The sequence below is a fragment of the Neovison vison genome, chromosome 13 (assembly GCF_020171115.1).
Source record: "Neovison vison isolate M4711 chromosome 13, ASM_NN_V1, whole genome shotgun sequence".
Lineage (NCBI taxonomy): Eukaryota > Metazoa > Chordata > Mammalia > Carnivora > Mustelidae > Neogale > Neogale vison.
The window spans coordinates 100,295,722-100,313,220 of NC_058103.1; the positions used below are offsets into that span (position 1 = coordinate 100,295,722).

A 17,499-nucleotide genomic window follows, 5' to 3' on the forward strand; every position below is an offset into this window, starting at 1 on the left:
TTCAGTCACCAAATAAGATTCTGTACCCAACTCTAATGTGTGGGGGTTTTCCTCATACCAAGTAGTTCTCTGACACAAGCTGGGTGTCCTACAATTCAACTCAATTCTGACATCATCTACCCAGAGACAGCATCAGATGCCACAGGTTAAGGTCTCAGTCCTATAAGACGCCCCCCTCCCCCCTGCCACCCACCTTCCGATGACAAATGAAGGTCCAGGTTGTCACCTGTGCTTCTGACTGACCAGCTATAGTCCTCCTTGGGTTCAATTAATTTCCTAGGGCGACTTACAGAACTCAGAAAAACACTTTACTTACTAGATCACTGGTTTATTATGAAAGGATATAACTCAGGAACAGCCAGGTGAAGAGATGCATGGAACAAGGTATGGGGAAAGGGCATGGAGCGCCCATGCCCTCTCTCAGTGAGCCACTTTCCCCAAATCCCCACCTGTTCACCAACCCAAAGGCTCTCCAAACACTCTCCTTTTGGTTTCCTATGAAGCCCTAGTCACATAGGCATGAAATGATTAACTACCAGCCATCAGGGACTGAACTCAACCTCTAGGCCTTCTCCCCTCCCTGGAGGTAGGGGTTTGGCTGAATGTTCTAACCCTCTAATCACAGGGCTGGTACCCTGGCAACCCCTCCCCCCAACCCCCAAGTTACCTAGGGGTTTTCCAAAAGCCACCTCATTTTTTTTTTTTTTAAGATTTATTTATCTTAGACAGAGAGAAAGCATGTTAGCAGGAGGGCAGGGGGGTGGGCAAAGGGAGAAGAAGAGAGAGAAAGAATCCTTAAGCAGAGTCCCTGCTGAGCAGGGAGCCTGATGCAGGGCTGGATCCCAGGACCCTGAGATTATGACCTGAGCAGAAAATAAGAGCCAACTGTTCAACTAACAGAGCCACCCAGGTGCCCCCAAAAGCTACCTCACTAACGTAACAGAAGACACCTTCCTCTTTCTCCTCCCTTAAGAAACTCTAAGGGTTTTAGGAACTCTGTGCCAGGAACATTGGACAAAGACCAAATATGTTTCTAATTATAAATTCCAATACCCTAGTATCCCAGAAACAAAAATCTGGAAACTAAGCGGCAAACTACAAAAATATTTCACCCAGTGATGAAGTGGGAGAAGGGCACACCCGGCACACACCAGAAAGTGACGAGAATGTAGCTATCTACAAGCAGGGAGTCCAATAGGGTAGGGTAGAGATTCAGTAGGAGTCAAAGTAGGCTGTGAGGTGAAGTAGAAGAAATAGGTATGATACATTAATTATACCTCAATAAAGCTGGGGCAAGGAAAAAAAAAGGAGCCTGTAAGTACATGAAAAGATGCATGAGGTCATTAGGCACTGGAACACTTAAGGAAAACTGAATAGTCTGTGAATGAGATAAAAGTACTGTAACTGTTAAACTTCCAGATTTTGATCATTATTCTGTGGTTACATAAGAGAATATACTTGTTCTCAGAAAATGCATAGTGTAGTATTTAGAGGTAAAGGAGCACAGTATCTCCAACATTCTCTCAATATTTCATTTAAAAAATGTGTGTGGGTGACAGGAGTTATGTTATATAGGTGGCAGAGTGGGGGAGGACTACCAGGAGGAGGAGGAATGAGAGAGAAGACGACAAAGCAGATTCAGCAACAGGTAAATAACTGGAAAATCTGGATCAAGGGTATACGAAGTTCCTGTGTTATTCCTTCAACTTTTTTGTAAATTTGAAAGTGTATCATAACTAAAATTTATCAAAAAATGTAGCTGGAAATTTTCCATAGAGATGAAAACTTAATTTATTACCAACTGATGTTCAACAAAGGGAGTTCTAAGGGATTGTGTTTCAGAAAGGAAACACAATAACCCCAAAAAGAAGGTCTCAAATGCAAGGCAAGGCGATGATAAGCATAGGGATAAAGCCAAACAAGCATTGCATGGAGAAAACAATACCGATAAATAATGTTTACGTTGCAGGGGAAAAAGGAAAAAAGGTCAAACATGACTTAAAATCAAGAAGCCATAAAAGACTGATAAATTTAACTACAGAAAAATGTCAAAAGCTTCTACCTGGCAAAATAAACAAAAGCCACCAGAGGGAGTCACTTTGTGAGTATTATTATTAGAGTCCTTATCATCCGCTGTTATTATTTATATAACTTATATCCTCCAGAACTCCTTGACAGCAGTAACTTTGGTTGTGGAAGTGAGGGGGACCAGCTCGGGAGTGCTACACTCAGCTACATAGCAGGGAGGCAGGAAGCAAAGGTGGGCTGGTAGACGGGGCAGCAGGCTTTCTAACGGGGGCACTGCTGGCATCGGGGTGGGATAATTCCTCCTTGAGCAGGAGAGCCCGGTACACTGTAGGACGTTCCCTATCCACAGCCCAGGCCAATCGCTCCCCTCAGACACTGTAACAACCAAAAAGTACCCCTGTGTACTTCCAAATGCCCACAGGCTATGGCTCCCCTGGTGGCGAAGCTCTGGAGTAGAGAGTGAAGGTTCCTATGTGTCATTTATAAGAAATTTGGATTGTATCATGAAGTAACAAGAACCAGCAAATGACTTTTAAGCAAGGAAGCAACACAACCGTGCTTTCAGTGATTTCTAAAGATCTCTGGTGGCAGTGAGGAAGAAAGACTAGAAGGGAACAAAATACAAAGTAAATAATTAAAAAGCAATGGGGCACCTGGATGGCTCAGTGGGTTAAGCCTCTGCCTTCGGGTCAGGTCATAATCTCAGAGTCTTGGGACCAAGCCCCACATCAGGATCTCTGCACAGCTGGGAGCGTGCTTCCCCCACCCCCCTCTGCTTGCCTCTCTGCCTACTTGTGATTTCTCTCTGTCAAATAAATAAAAATTTAAACACACACACACACACACACACACACAATTAAGAAGCAAGAGCAAATGGTATAAGGGAGTGGAGAAAGGGACCAGGACACAGTCTTCTTGGTCATGCTTCAGACACCTATGGGATATTCAAGTAAAGCCATCCCTGAAGATTTGGGTGTCATGTCTAGGGAGAGGGTTAAGAAAGGAGGGAAGGACCTGGACTACATACATATTGTTTTCCCCAATGTTTCTAAGAACACTTTCTTTTTTTTTATTATTTTTTTTTAAGATTTTATTTATTTATTTGACAAATAGAGAGATCACAAGTTGGCAAAGAGGCAGGTAGAGAGAGAGGGGGAAGCAGGCTCCCTGCTGAGCAGAGAGCCCGCTGCAGACCTCGATCCCAGGATCCCGAGATCATGACCTGAGCCGAAGGCAGAGGCTTAACCCACTGAGCCACCCAGGTGCCCCTAAGAACACTTTCATTTAAATCTGAGCTTCCAGCCCTCCACTTAGCCCAATGCTAAGAAAAACTTACCTTGCTCTCCCAACTGGTAAAGCAAGTGGTCCAACATTCTCCCCAGTAGAGAAATCAGAAATAGCTGTTTCTTCACATTGTGGTTCTTCAACATGACTTGTTTCTTCCTTGTCTAAAGGCTTAAAAAATATTTTTAAATTAGTCAGGTAAAAGAACACTTACCAGCCAATTCTTCACTATGCTAGAACAGAATGTACTGGTTTCCAAACCCTTAAGCACAAATGACTGGGTGATGGCAAGAATCACAGTTACAAACCAGTCTGATACCACCAAATCTTGCCATCAGAAGTACTTCCACTGTCCTGTAAAAAGATAATGATCTAAATTGCTACTGACAGAGGAAGCATCTGATGCCATAAGAAAAGGAAGTCTCCAACATGTATAAATGATGAACCAAAGGCAAAACACCAAGGGAAACCCTGTGGAAGACTCCTGATTTTTCACTCCCAGAACTCAAAGGGCCAGAGCCCTTACTCATTAAATCTACTCCTTTTAGGACTAGCAGCTTTCATTTGTGTTCCAAGTTCTGAACCTATGTGTTTCTAGTATCTCCATGTTTAAGTAGTTACATAATTCAGCCTTGCCAATAATAACAATAACCCCAAGAGTTAATATTTCCTGAGCATTACTATGTAACACCTACTATTCTAAGTTTTCTGTTACTTTTCATAAAAATCCTGAAATAGCTACTACTATTAACTCTTTTTAAAAAGATTTTATTTATTTATTTGGGGGGGCAGAAGGAGAGGAAAAGAGAGAATCTCAAGCAGGCTCTTATTGAGCACAAGGCCCCAAAGGGCTTGCTCTCACAACCCAAAGATCATGATCCAAGTCAAAACTAAGTGTCAAGCACTTAACCGACTGAGCCACCCAGATGCCCCATTAACAACTCTTTTTTTTTTTTAAAGATTTTATTTATTTGTTTGACAGACAGAGATCACAGGTAGGCAGAGAGGCAGGCAGAGAAGCAGGCTCCCCACTAAGCAGGGAGCCCAATGCGGGGCTCGATCCCAGCACCCTGGGATCACGACCTGAGCCAAAGGCAGAGGCTTTAACCCACTGAGCCAACCAGGCACCCCAACAACTCTATTTTATAGATGGGAAAACTGAGGTAGCCAATGGCTAAATAACTTGCCTAGAATCACACCCAGTGGTAACTGCAACATTTGAATCTATATAGTCTGACTTGACTTCAAAACTCTGGATCTTATCCATTAAGCTCTTCGGGCAATAAATACTCTGCTCACTTAATAGGTATCAGACCCAGATATTTCCTCAACTTTGAATTTCTTTTGCAGGATCACAGATCTCAGTCCCTTCTAGGCCTGGCTTTCCAAAGAGGTCCTAGAACAGATGGTATCCAAAATGTCATTTTTTTCTTCTATTTAATACCCATCTACCTAAAATTTGTGCTTTAAGCTCTACTGATCTTTGCAGAGACAATGGCCATTTTGACTGCTCCTCATCCAAAAATGCCAGGTCCCCAGTGAATTGCAGGGACCTTCCCAAAACTGTGAGCTGCATCCTCACTAGAATCCTAAGTCACATTCCCACATCCCCCTTGGCTCATCCTTATCTTTTCCTAGGTGACTCATCTTCACCTGAACATCTTAATTTTTTTTGGCTTTACTCTACATACATTTTCCCTTCTCCCCATAAAAAAAGTCTAAATTCAACCACATAACTCACCTATAATTATTTCCTAAGCATCTGTCCACTATAGATAAGCAGTAATAACGCCCTTCCATTAACATAAAAGACAAAGTTGCCCCTTTTCCTCAAAAGGAGCTTTTGTATGCATTCAAATGAAAAGCTCCCTGCTCCTTCACCAGACAGCATGAGAATCCTAAAGCATTAAACAGAAGAGTTCCTTCTAAAAGCACCTCCACTTTCCCCTATTAGAGTCTGTTCCAATCTACTTCAGGAAATAATGTAGTCAAAGGAATGGGTTCTGGCCCCAAAGCAACCATGTAACCTGACGGCATTATCACCATTCAGTAAAAATCATTATAATTCCTCTGCCAAAACACCATAGTTAAAACACAAAGGTTTCAAGCTGGAATTATAAAGTGATGCAAAAAATAAGAGGTTTTCTGTTACATTTCACAAACAAAAATTCAAGTAGAACTTCATGAGTCATAGCTACTTATACTGTGCTGTTCAATACAACAGTCACTGGCAACATGCAGCTCCTGAGTACTGGAAATGGGGCCAGACCAAATGAAAATGTTAAGTGTAAATACGCACCAGATTTTGAAGATGCAGCATGAGGGAAAAAAACTTAAAATATCTCATTAATGATTTTTACATTAACTGTGCTTTGAAATTGTATTATCACATTTATGAGACTAAACAAAAAGCATTATTTTTATTTTTTTTAAAGATTTTATTTATTTATTTGTCATAGAGAGAGAAGCGAGAACAAGCACAGGCAGACAGAGTGGCAGGCAGAGGCAGAGGGAGAAGCAGGCTCCCTGCCAAGCAAGGAGCCCGATGCGGGACTCGATCCCAGGACGCTGGGATATGACCCGAGCCGAAGGCAGCCGCTTAACCAACTGAGCCACCCAGGCATCCCAATAAAAAGCATTATTAAACCTAATTTCAGACAACCCCAGGCTTCGGTATTTACCGTAAAGAAAAAACATGCAAAAGAAATGTGTACAAAAATGATTACAGCAGCTCTATTCATAATCATTGGAGACAGAAAAAAGCCCAAACGTCATTCAGAGGGTGACTAGATAAATAAATGATGGTCCATCCATACCACAGAATCTACTCGGCAACTACAGGAAATGAACCACTGATATGCAGACAACTTGGATCAATCTCAAAGGTATTATGCAGAGTGAAAGAAGCCAGACTCCAAAGGTTACACATTGTGTGAGTCCATTCATGACTTTCTTAAAAAGATAAAACTACACCAAGGGAGAAGAGATCAGTGGCTGCTGGGGGATTTTCAAGAGATAGCATGACAGAGCTGTTTGGGATGATAAAACTGTTTTGTGCCCTGATTGTGGTGGTGATTACCAGAGTCTATACATGTGCCAAGATTCAAAGAAGTGGACAAGAAAAGAAAAAAGTCAATTTTATTGTATAATTAATTTTGCTTTTTTTAAAAATCAGGCTACTTTAAAATTTTAAATTACCTATACAGTTCTCATTATATTTCTATTGGACACCACTGTATCTACTTCTGAAAGAATTAGAATCCACTTTCCTAGTATGCTGATAAAAAAAAAGTGCACATTTGAGATCATTTGCAAACTGAATTTGGCTACTAGGAATTAAACACAGGAGTGCCTGGCTGGCTCAGTTGGTGGAGCATGCGACTCTTAATCTTCGGGTCGAGCCCCACATTGAGGATAGAGATTACTTAAAAATAAAATCTTAAATAAAAAAGAAAAAAAAAGAATTAAACAAGTGCAAAGTCCAAGCACTACTTACCAATTTCTCCAAGATGAATACTAGGTCATTTTCATTTAGAATATTTTTCAAAGGATTCGGTTGGCCTTTGCTGATCAACTGCACTTGAATATCAGCCTATTAAAAATAGATAATGTCAAGCAACATTATTATATATACACACATACCTATCAGTACGAATATTTAAACACTTAAAGACTAGTTTTACGCAAGCGGCCGAGAAAGAGAATTTGGACAAGACATAATATTCTAAAGAGAAGATTGCATTTATTCTTTGCCGTGTTTTTTCATGTTTAGACAAACCTAGCTCTATTCACCTCTACACATGCTTCAAGGCCTCCCTAAAGTGCATCCCAATTGTAGAGCTTTCTTTTGATTAGGATCACACAGACTTCTTTCGTGACTCATACTGTATTTACTATATTGTACCATGTAATTAGCAGTTTATAAATATGATCTTTTCTTCTGATTGTACTATGGAACTTAGGACTTTCATCAATCTCTAGGAACTGTATATTTTTTCCCTCCAATTGCAAACATGTTTATTGCAGAAAAGTCTGAAAATACAAAACTAAGTCATTTTTTAAAAATACACATATAAATCGATTAGCCAGGATAATCACTAGTCACTAGCATGGTTTGCACCTATTTTGTCAGATCTTTTCCCAGGCGCATAAATAAATCCCCTTAAGTAGAAATGTATTCAGTATTTAGATATCTAGATAAGATTTTGCTTAATAAAAATATGACATCTGTATCATACACTTCTTTCCATCTATTAAGTGTTCTTTGGCTCTACCATCATATAACTAATCCCATTTTGTTCAATATTTGGATTTTCTTTTTTTAAGATTTTATTTATTTACTTGACAGACAGAGATCACAAGTAGGCAGAGAGGCAGGCAGAGAGAGAGAGAAGCAGGCTCCTCACCGAGCAGAGAGCCTGACGCGGGGCTCGATCCCAGGACCCTGGGATCATGACCTGAGCCGAAGGCAGAGTCTTTAACCCACTGAGCCACCCAGGTGCTCCAATATTTGGATATTTTTAAGTTACCTGCTGCAATAAACAATAATAGACATCCTTGAATTGCTTTCTTAAGATGAATACTTAGAATCACACTGACTTTGTCAAATTGCCTTGCAAATATGCTGCCCCCATATATTTGCATTCCCATCACTTATGGCAACACAGAGTATTTTCACTGTTTATTTTTACCATCTCACAGCAAAAAATAGTGTCTTGTTTGTTACTGTTTTTTCAAATTTATTCGATTATTAATGAAGGTGAGCAGTCTCTCAAAGGCTTATCATTGACAAATAACTCTCATTACTTGAATCTGTTTCATTTCTCAGTTTGGATTTTAAAGCATTTAGATACCAAGTTCAGAAAGCAAAGGATACTGTATTGTTCTTATCTACTAGGTTCTTGAATTTCAAGTACTGTTGTAGATTGAATATGTCCCCAAAAGATACGGTGAAGTCCTAACCCCTGGTTCCTCTGAATGTGACCGTTAGAAAAAGGGTCTTGGCAAATATAATCAAGTTAAGGATTAGCTTAGATTGTGGGGCGGGGTGGGGGGGAGCTGCTTCCAATGACTGATGTACTTATAATGAGGGAAAGATTTACGGACATAGACACACAGGGAATGCAATCTAGTAACAGCGGCAGAAATAGAGTGATGTGTCTACACAGCAAGAAACTCCAAGGATTGTAGGAAACCACCAGAAACTAGGAAGTGCTGAGGAAGAATCCTTTCCTAGAGCCTCCAATAGCAGCGTGGCCCTTCTGCCACCTCCATTTCAGAGTCCTAGTCTCCAGAATAGCAACAGAATAAATTTCTGATGTTTTAAGCATACCAATTTAAGGTTACAGCAGCCCTAGGAAACTGATATATGTATTAAGCAAGAATTCCAATGAGGAAGGATTAATACATTTACCTAGATATACTTAATTCCTATGTTTGGTTAGTGAAAAGTCCAACAGTAAGAAATAACTCTACTTGTAATTTTCTTTCTGGGCTTATTTATTTATTTATGTCTTTTGTCTATTCTTCTATTACAGTTGTCACTTTTCTTTGATTTTTAAGAATTTTTTATGAATTTTATATATATGATAATAACCTTTATCTTATATGACTATTTCTCTACAGCTTATTTGTCTTTTAGCATATAATTACTTTTAGTTCACTAGTTATTTTATAGATTAAACCTTACGGGGACTTTAGCTACGAAACACTTGGCATATATTAGATGCTTAATAAATCCAAGAATATTTATAGCAGCTTTATTCGTAACTATGAGAAACTGAAAACAATTCATGTCTCCACCAGCTGGTAAATAGATATGCACTACACATCCATATAATGGGATACTATCCAACAATAAAAAGGAATGAACTACTGATCCACACAAAACATAGATAAATCCCAAATGTACTACATTCCTTGATAGAAGCCAAAAGACTACATACTGCATGATTTTATTTATATGACACCCTGGAAAAAGACAGAGACAGAGGGCTGGTTATAAAGGTACATGATATTTTTGGAGGTGCCAGAAATGTTCTAGATGTTGGTCATAGGGCTGGTTATATGACTGAATGCATTTTTAAAAACTCATAGAACTGTACTCTAAAAGGGTGGGATTTACTCTAAATTAACTTCAATGAACCCATCTTTTAAAGAAGCAGAATGTTAGAATTACTGAGTTGTGTTTAAAAACGAAATAAATTGTTCATACCTCATAGATAAATGGATCTTTATGGATTCCTTTCTTTTCTTCATCAAACTCCCTGAAATGAAGAACTACATATGAAAAACAGAGCTACAGTATTCTGACATTTAAATTCAGTAGTCATCAGTTTATCTTTGCATGACATATGAGAAAAGCAAAATGCAAAGTAGTCATGGCAGCCCTAAGGCATGGTTGGGAAGAGGGAAAAAAGCAGGAAAAGAATATGAGAAGGGACTCCTGGGTGGCTCAGTCAGTAAAGCTACCTTTGGATCTGGTCATGATCTCAGAGTCCTGGGATTGAGTCCCACATTAGGCTCTCCTCAGCGAGGAGTCTACTTCTCCCGAGGCCTGCCACTGTCCCTGCTTGTGCACTCTCTCTCTCTCTGACAAATAAATAAAATCTTAAAAAAAAAAAAAAAGAGTATGAGAAAAAAGAGATGTGGCAGAAATTAATAAACTGCTGCCCACAACTGGGCACAGTGGCTTCTCAGAGGCAGGAGGAAATAGGTTACCTACCTGTACTCTCTTATCTTGTAAAACACATATCAGTTACTATTGAAATGTAATTTACTATGTAACTCAAGGTAAGTAAAAATCACTGGATTCTGATCTGCACTGAATCAGTGGGTAACCACAGAAAAGTTATTTAAGGTTCCCAGCCCTAGATTTCTATGGTTAAAATAGAAACATCTATCCTCCCTCTATTTTTATCAGCTGTCACTAAAAACTTAGTATACTAATTTGATAAGCACAAAACTCAGATATAATTAATAATTATCATTTCATTCAAGAAAGTTCTAAAATAGTCATCCCAAAGCATGTGAACAATAAACCATTAAACATACCAAAATGCACATCAGCCTGATCTACACAATCTTTAGAGACCTAAAGAAGCCCAATGGGATTGTTTCAGGATACCATTTGTTATTTGATCTACTCTGACTTACTGAAATAAAAACAGGAGAGCTAAGCCTGTGAATGACTCACTTTTGCCATTTTGGACAAGACAGTGATTTATTTTTAAAGATATTTGTCCTTTGTGTATAACTGAGGGATGTTATTCAATCAATTATTCAACAATCATGTATGTTATAGGCAGGCACTCTTTATAGGTGTCCAGGATATACAACAAAAACATAGTCCCTGGTTCCTAGTCTTGACTGAAGCCCAAAGAGCCAACAGCTAGAATACAAGGTGATGGGTGCTCCAACAGAGGTGAGTGGAGGGTGCTGTATTGGCACAATGGAAGACCTGTTGCTATACTAGTAGAAATTCATCCTGAAAGCCAAGAGGAGCTCACTAAAAGATTTTATTTTATTTTAAAGATTTTATTTGAGAGAGAGAGAGACAGCATGAGAGTGAGCATGAGTAGGTGAGAGGGGCAGAGGCAGAGAGAGAAGAAGCAGGGAGCCCTACATGGGGCTTGATGCCAGGACCCCGAGATCAGGACCTGAGCCAAAGGCAGACACTTAACTGACTGAGCCACCCAGACACCCCACGAAAATGTTTGAAACGAGAAACACCTTTCTGATCATGAGATGGAGGGCATGACCTTGGAGGCCAGAATAATAAAAAATTAAGGCATTTAGAAAATAAAGGCTTAGATTACATCAGTGGTTCTCAAATGTGGTGTGAGGCCAGCAGGAGGTTTCACCTGGAATTTGTCAGAATTCTTTGGCCCCACCCAGATTTACTAAATCAGAAAGCCTGGAGATGGGGTCCAGCAATCTTGCGTTTGGACAACCCTCCAGGTGATTGATGCAAACTCAAATTTGAAACCTGCTGGATTAGATTTTAAAGTTGGATGCAGACTAGATGGAATCCCCTTTTGTACTAGCAATTCACTTTAAGAATACTCTTTTTTTTTTTTTAAAGATTTTATTTATTTGACAGACACAGATCACAAGTAGGCAGAGAAGCAGGCAGAGAAAGGAGGAAGCAGGCTCCCCACTGAACAGAGAGCCCGATGCGGGGCTCGATCCCAAGACCCCGGATCATGACCCGGGCCGAAGGCAGAGGCTTTAACCCACTGAGCCACCCAGGCACCCCTAAGAATACTCTTAAAGCACAGTGAAATAAAGGTACTTAAAACAACAACAACAAAACAAAAAACCAACACACTACAGCGGCAGCAGGAACAGTTATTCTGAATAGACACTACGTTTCACTCCAGAAAAACAGATGAAGAAGGCCGACATCTATTTTTCCATCTCTTGAGAGGTGTCGTCAGCATATCCTAAGTTCCGTGCACTACCGGCGTGAATAAAGCGCCTCTTGAAAAATTTGTCACCTCCCACCCCGATTGATAACGTAAAGTTGTTTTCTTCTATAAGAGACTACAGGCACGCCCCCACAAGGCCAACCCCACAACGGAGCAGATAACCGGTCTTCCCCAATTCCCAGACCCCAGGAAAGCTGCCTTAGTCTGTAACTTAGGCGCCCCCGAGAACTGACAAGGCGCTTCTTCCCAAAGCAGGGGCAGGAGGCTGGGGGCAGAGACCGAAAAACATGCCGAGGGAGAAGTGCTGCCCCGGCACCCTAGGCAACAGCACGGGCTACAACTCACTGCAGGAGACGAGAGTAAAACTCCTCCGCCGCTTGATTGATTTGGGTCCACATCACGCCCCAATTCGACTGCAGATGCGAGACCGCCAAACTGAACTGCGCGCCGGCCGCTGACGTCCGGGGTCATGACCCTCTCGCCGGGACTACGTTTACACCCGACCCACGCCCGCCAGGCCCCGTTTGTCCACAAAGTTAATCTTTTGTTCTAGAGGACACAGCGGCCTTTTCCGTCCCCGGAAAAGGGGACTTTTTCCCTAAAGAAAAAGTTAAAATAAGTTGCAGTGGTCGAAAGGAAAAGGAAACCTCTTCTCGCGAGAGTTGCCACGCCTCCTTACAGATTATTCCGCGAAAAGGAGTCCTTTGTTTCTAAGCGCTTTTCTTGACTTTGAAAGTCAGTAGATACCGTAAGTTGATACATATAAAGAAATCATGCTCTATTTTTTATTTTTATAGAGTGGAAGAGTGATATTTTGTGTCTCTGGATTGGTTCTGAGGCGGGGCGTGTTGGCGGACGAGTGGAAGCTTACATATAGAGCGGAAGTGGTAGGTACTTCCTTTTCCTATAGGAGCCGCCGGGTTGAGAGGAGCGTGGCCCTCTCCTCTCCCCGCGATGGTGAGTGGAAGCTGTGTCTGGAGGGCTTTTCCCTGCTCTTGGATACCGGCGGGAATGGGTTGGGGGCTTGGGGCATAAAATCTTCATGAGAGAAAGCGAGGAAAAGGAGACTAGGGTCAAAGGCATATTCTTGTGGCTCGGAGCTGAGTAGGGCGGCTTTACGGCAGCCATTTTAGAGGCAACGTGGGCGTCCCAGCACAGGGCGATTCCAGATCGCTCTCAGGTGCAGAGGAACCTTTGGGATTTTAGCTTTCCGTGGATCGTAGAAGGCATAGGTTCTCTTGACAGTTCGGAAGTTCTTGGGGCCTACCGCTAAATCGGAGTGAAAATCAGTTTTGGGCCTTGAATTTTCACGGGTGGTTCAGTAAGGACTAGGACTGTGTTTCGAGATAGATTTTTAAAAGATTTGCATATCCACTTTCTTTTTAATTCTTATCTGTTCGTCTAAGAATAGCCTCTACAAAAGCTTCCCGACCCTCTTTTAAAAATTGTTCCGTTTGGTGCACCCTAAATCTTGGAATTCTTAGTTCATAGTACGACTGTCACATGCACTGCATTCCACAAATAATGTGTAGTGTTTTGTGCCATGGAGAGTTAAGTGAAAAAAAGGGACAAAAAACACGTAGGTTGCTTGGATCCTAATTTTGACAGGATAACACCTAAATACTTGTTGGTCATGATTGTTGGGAACATGGGGGAATGGGAGTGGAGGCAATAGTTGGGCCTTAGAGTGATCAGAGAAACTTTCCAAAAGGTGGCCTGAAGGAGTGTGAGGAAGCATGCTGAGCCTCTGTAGGATGAAGACAGCTACTTGTGAGGCAGAAGGAGTATGGCCCTGAGTGTAGGGACAGTGATGTCTGGAAAAGCTTATGGGAGATGGCAGATCACATAAGCCATCCTCAGAACTTCAGTAGGTTTATTTTAAGGTGGTACAACTTCGGGAAGATTGAGCAAAAAGTAATACGACCAGGTTTTTTTGTTGGTAAGTTTCTTGTGATGTGTTGGGGATGAAGGGGGCCAAGGGCATAAATTTTAAGTAGAGCTGTGGTAGACTAGATTTGTTGACACGTCGTAAATACTCAGATGGTGGCATTAAGTAGCATTTGTAAACCTTCCAGTATGCTTTTGATCATTTTGTACGGTCTGGGTTGAAAGATGAATGGTAAATTTTGTGGTAGATTTTGAGGTTCTAAATGTTCTTTAAGTGTAAGAATTTTTTTAAGTTAATAAGCCTGATGTGTTAGCAACAGCATTGGTTTCAGCTCTGCGTATTGTCTACCAGCCCAAATAAAATTCTCTTCTGTAATTCAGTCTTTAAAGGTATTGCTGATAGGGGAGAATAGTGTCTCTGACATCATCTGTCAACATAAATCTCTCTCTCTTTTTCCCAGGCGTGTGCTCGCCCATTGATATCTGTGTACTCGGAAAAGGGGGAATCATCTGGCAAAAATGTTACTTTGCCTGCTGTGTTCAAGGCTCCCATTCGACCGGATATTGTGAACTTTGTTCACACCAACTTGCGCAAAAACAACAGACAGCCATATGCTGTCAGTGAATTAGCAGGTATGGATTTTTTAAGGGTTGATGTTTTAAGACCTGCTTAACAGCACTGATGAAATTCCATTCCATTGGTCCGTGTTTCTGAATCAACATGATTTTCCTGGATGTTCTGATGCTGTTGCTATCATGGGTGATAGTCCTAGATTGGTATGGATGAGTAGCTAAAACTTGTATTTTTTTCCCAATTTCAGGTCATCAAACCAGTGCTGAGTCTTGGGGTACTGGCAGAGCTGTGGCTCGAATTCCCAGAGTTCGAGGTGGTGGGACTCACCGTTCTGGCCAGGGTGCCTTTGGAAATGTATCCTTTGTTTCACTCTGGATTGATCAACCCTTGTGGAATTTATCAGACGTGACCTGATTAATTCATAAGAGCAGTTTTTGAAATTTTTTTCAGCATACTAATAGGTGTTCAAGTTAAACCTTGCCCTGGGCAGATAGAGGCTTGGTGTGATGAAGTTCTGCTTGCAATGATGTCGTAATTTGCGTCTTACTCTGTTCTCAGCGACAGTTGCCTGCTGTCAGTAAGCTGGTTCAGAAGGGTGACGAAAATTCTTACTGAGCAAGACTTAAGTCTTTTAATTCCTTAAATTCCTAAGAAATGTGATTCTTAACTGGGAAAATAGATGTGTCGTGGGGGCCGCATGTTTGCACCCACCAAAACCTGGCGCCGTTGGCATCGCAGAGTAAACACGACACAGAAGCGATACGCCATTTGCTCTGCCCTGGCTGCCTCGGCCTTACCAGCGCTGGTCATGTCTAAAGGTTTGTATATTTTGTATTATAGAAATGGTACAAAATACTGTTTTTTTCCTCTCTCTCCACCTAGCCCATTTCATTCATGCTAATAATTGTATGGATTCTATTCATCCCAGAGTCCCTATATTAAATAATAGTTCTGACTGCTTCAATCTATAGTAAGTCTTTGGTGAATACTGTGTAATAACTGGTGAACTAAATGGAATGTAGTGATTTCATGTATTAGAAAACTTTTCCGCTCCAACTTCATCATGTCCCTATTCTGTTTTAAATGGTCAAAATGATGAGATTCCACTTAATTGGTCCGTGTTTCTGAAACACATGATATTTGTGGAAATTCTGATTTGGCACATTGTATGCTCTTTTGCTTTCGTGGAGTATATGAAGTGTTTCTTGATTTTTTAAAAACGTTTGGGGTAATCAGATATTTGTTGGTGTTACTTGGCATTGTCAGGTCATCGTATTGAGGAAGTTCCTGAACTTCCTTTGGTGGTTGAAGATAAAGTTGAAGGCTATAAGAAGACCAAGGAGGCTGTTTTGCTTCTTAAAAAACTTAAAGCCTGGAATGATATCAAAAAGGTAGGCTTAATGAACAAATTTTTACTTTGGTGGTCCTTGACACAAATCTGTTGTCAGATTTTTAAATTTCAGAAGGTGTCTGGAGGACAGTGTAACTTCATTGGATAGGAGAAAAGGACTCTAAAACCTTATAACTTGGGTTTTGAATCTTGATTGCCATTTGCTGCTTTGTGTTAATGTTGGGCAGTTAGTTGTGGCTCCTTTTCGTCATCTGTAAAGTGGAGTTTAACTTTGAAGTTCAATTGCAGGGTTTGTATCTTAATCGAAAAACTAATAAATGTTCTCAATTTTTAGGTCTATGCCTCTCAGCGAATGAGAGCTGGCAAGGGCAAAATGAGAAACCGCCGTCGAATCCAGCGCAGGGGACCCTGCATCATCTACAATGAAGACAATGGTATCATCAAGGCCTTCAGAAACATTCCTGGTAATTGTTCTACTTACTTCAATTGCCCATATAATGCAAGCTTCCTCAGCTTTTATTATGATGAGATTCCACTTTATGGTCCGTGTTTCTGAAACACATGATTATGTGGAACTTCTGATACTCAGCTGAATAAGTAACACCAATGATGGTTGAAACTGCCTAATTTGTGACATAATTTTCGGGTACCTTATGTAACCCATAAGTCATAAACATGATTTGTATTTCTTGTATTTAAAATACAGGCTCCCTAACTCTGTTTTCCCTTCAAAAGGAATTACTTTACTTAATGTAAGCAAACTGAACATTTTGAAACTTGCTCCTGGTGGGCATGTGGGACGTTTCTGCATTTGGACTGAAAGTGCTTTCCGCAAGTTAGACGATCTTTATGGCACTTGGCGTAAGGCTGCCTCCCTCAAGAGTAACTACAAGTGAGTGTTCTCTGTGTTCATATGTTGAACACAGGTGTTCATGCTGTGAATATTTACATTCAGAATTGGTTTGCATGTTTTCTAAATAATGTGACCTTTATGTTCAAATTCAGTATTGTGAAATGGTGAGATACTCTGAACAGTGGTAGTGTAATGGAATTCTGAGGGAACTCTTGAGAAATAGGAATTGAGCATCTTACTGTTCAGCATTTTTTTTTCAGCCTTCCCATGCATAAGATGCTTAATACAGACCTTAGCAGAATCTTGAAAAGTCCAGAGATCCAAAGAGCCCTCCGAGCACCACGGTAAAGTTGTGATACCTGCTGTTGCTATAGCCTCATATGCATAGTATTGGCTATTTCAGAAATGTGGGTAATGTGAATAAGATACTAATGTTCCTTTTTAACAGCAAGAAGATTCATCGCAGGGTCCTGAAGAAGAATCCACTGAAGAACCTGAGAATCATGTTGAAGCTAAACCCCTATGCAAAGACCATGCGCCGGAACACCATTCTTCGCCAGGCCAAGAATGTGAGTGAGAGTTTGGTTTTTGATGATAGGTTAACTTCTTTTGAAATATAGGATTCTTAGGTTTTTGTCTTAATTTGTTGCAGCACAAACTCCGGATGGATAAGGCAGCGGCAGCCTTAGAAGCCAAATCAGATGAGAAGGGAGTTCCAGGCAAGAAGCCTGTGGTAGGGAAGAAAGGAAAGAAGGCTGTTAGTGTGAAGAAGCAGAAGAAACCTGTGGTGGGGAAAAAGGCTGCAGCTACCAAGAAACCAGCGGCAGATAAGAAGCCTGCAGAAAAGAAACCCACTGCAGAGAAGCCTGCTGCCTAAAAACTTAACGTTTATTCATAAAAGTCAAATAATTTTGGACAGCTAATTTTGAATAAAGACATGATCAAAGCCATTGAGAAGCAAGACTTGTTGGATGTGTTTGTGAATCTTGTTTAGAATTTTGTTGGTTTCCTCATAATATGGGCCTCTTGTTTTCCATTTTAGAGTCTGGTGTAAAACAGGGTCTTGCCTTTACAGTCCATGCCATTGGATGGG

The 17,499-nt window shown here is 40.8% G+C and overlaps 2 protein-coding genes and 4 non-coding genes across 6 annotated transcripts in view; 5 read left to right on the top strand and 1 right to left on the bottom strand.

The window, feature by feature from the left end:
- The window catches only part of ZWILCH (zwilch kinetochore protein), a 39,139-nt gene extending 26,520 nt beyond the window's left edge, over positions 1–12,619 (bottom strand). The window contains exons 1-4 of the mRNA XM_044231691.1: positions 12,087–12,619; positions 9,527–9,578; positions 6,809–6,904; positions 3,365–3,483 (exon numbers count right to left, since the gene is read on the bottom strand). Of these exons, the coding sequence (XP_044087626.1) occupies positions 3,365–3,483; positions 6,809–6,904; positions 9,527–9,578; positions 12,087–12,139 (320 nt within the window). The 5' untranslated portion in view covers positions 12,140–12,619. The remainder of the gene's footprint in view (positions 1–3,364; positions 3,484–6,808; positions 6,905–9,526; positions 9,579–12,086) is intronic.
- RPL4 (ribosomal protein L4) lies at positions 12,211–17,360 on the top strand. Its single transcript, XM_044232409.1, has 11 exons — positions 12,211–12,276; positions 12,633–12,698; positions 14,090–14,261; positions 14,450–14,556; positions 14,882–15,020; positions 15,469–15,593; positions 15,888–16,017; positions 16,289–16,445; positions 16,667–16,750; positions 16,855–16,975; positions 17,059–17,360. Exons 1-11 carry the CDS (start codon positions 12,211–12,213, stop codon positions 17,281–17,283), a joined length of 1,392 nt encoding a protein of 463 aa, XP_044088344.1. The 3' UTR covers positions 17,284–17,360.
- LOC122894941 lies at positions 14,304–14,375 on the top strand. Its single transcript, XR_006381930.1, has one exon. It is a non-coding gene; the product is annotated as a small nucleolar RNA SNORD18 (small nucleolar RNA).
- On the top strand, positions 14,722–14,820 carry LOC122895171. Its single transcript, XR_006382150.1, has one exon. It is a non-coding gene; the product is annotated as a small nucleolar RNA SNORD16 (small nucleolar RNA).
- On the top strand, positions 15,290–15,361 carry LOC122894939. Its single transcript, XR_006381928.1, has one exon. It is a non-coding gene; the product is annotated as a small nucleolar RNA SNORD18 (small nucleolar RNA).
- On the top strand, positions 16,070–16,139 carry LOC122894940. The gene has a single exon (XR_006381929.1). It is a non-coding gene; the product is annotated as a small nucleolar RNA SNORD18 (small nucleolar RNA).
- Positions 17,361–17,499: the final 139 nt, after the last annotated feature.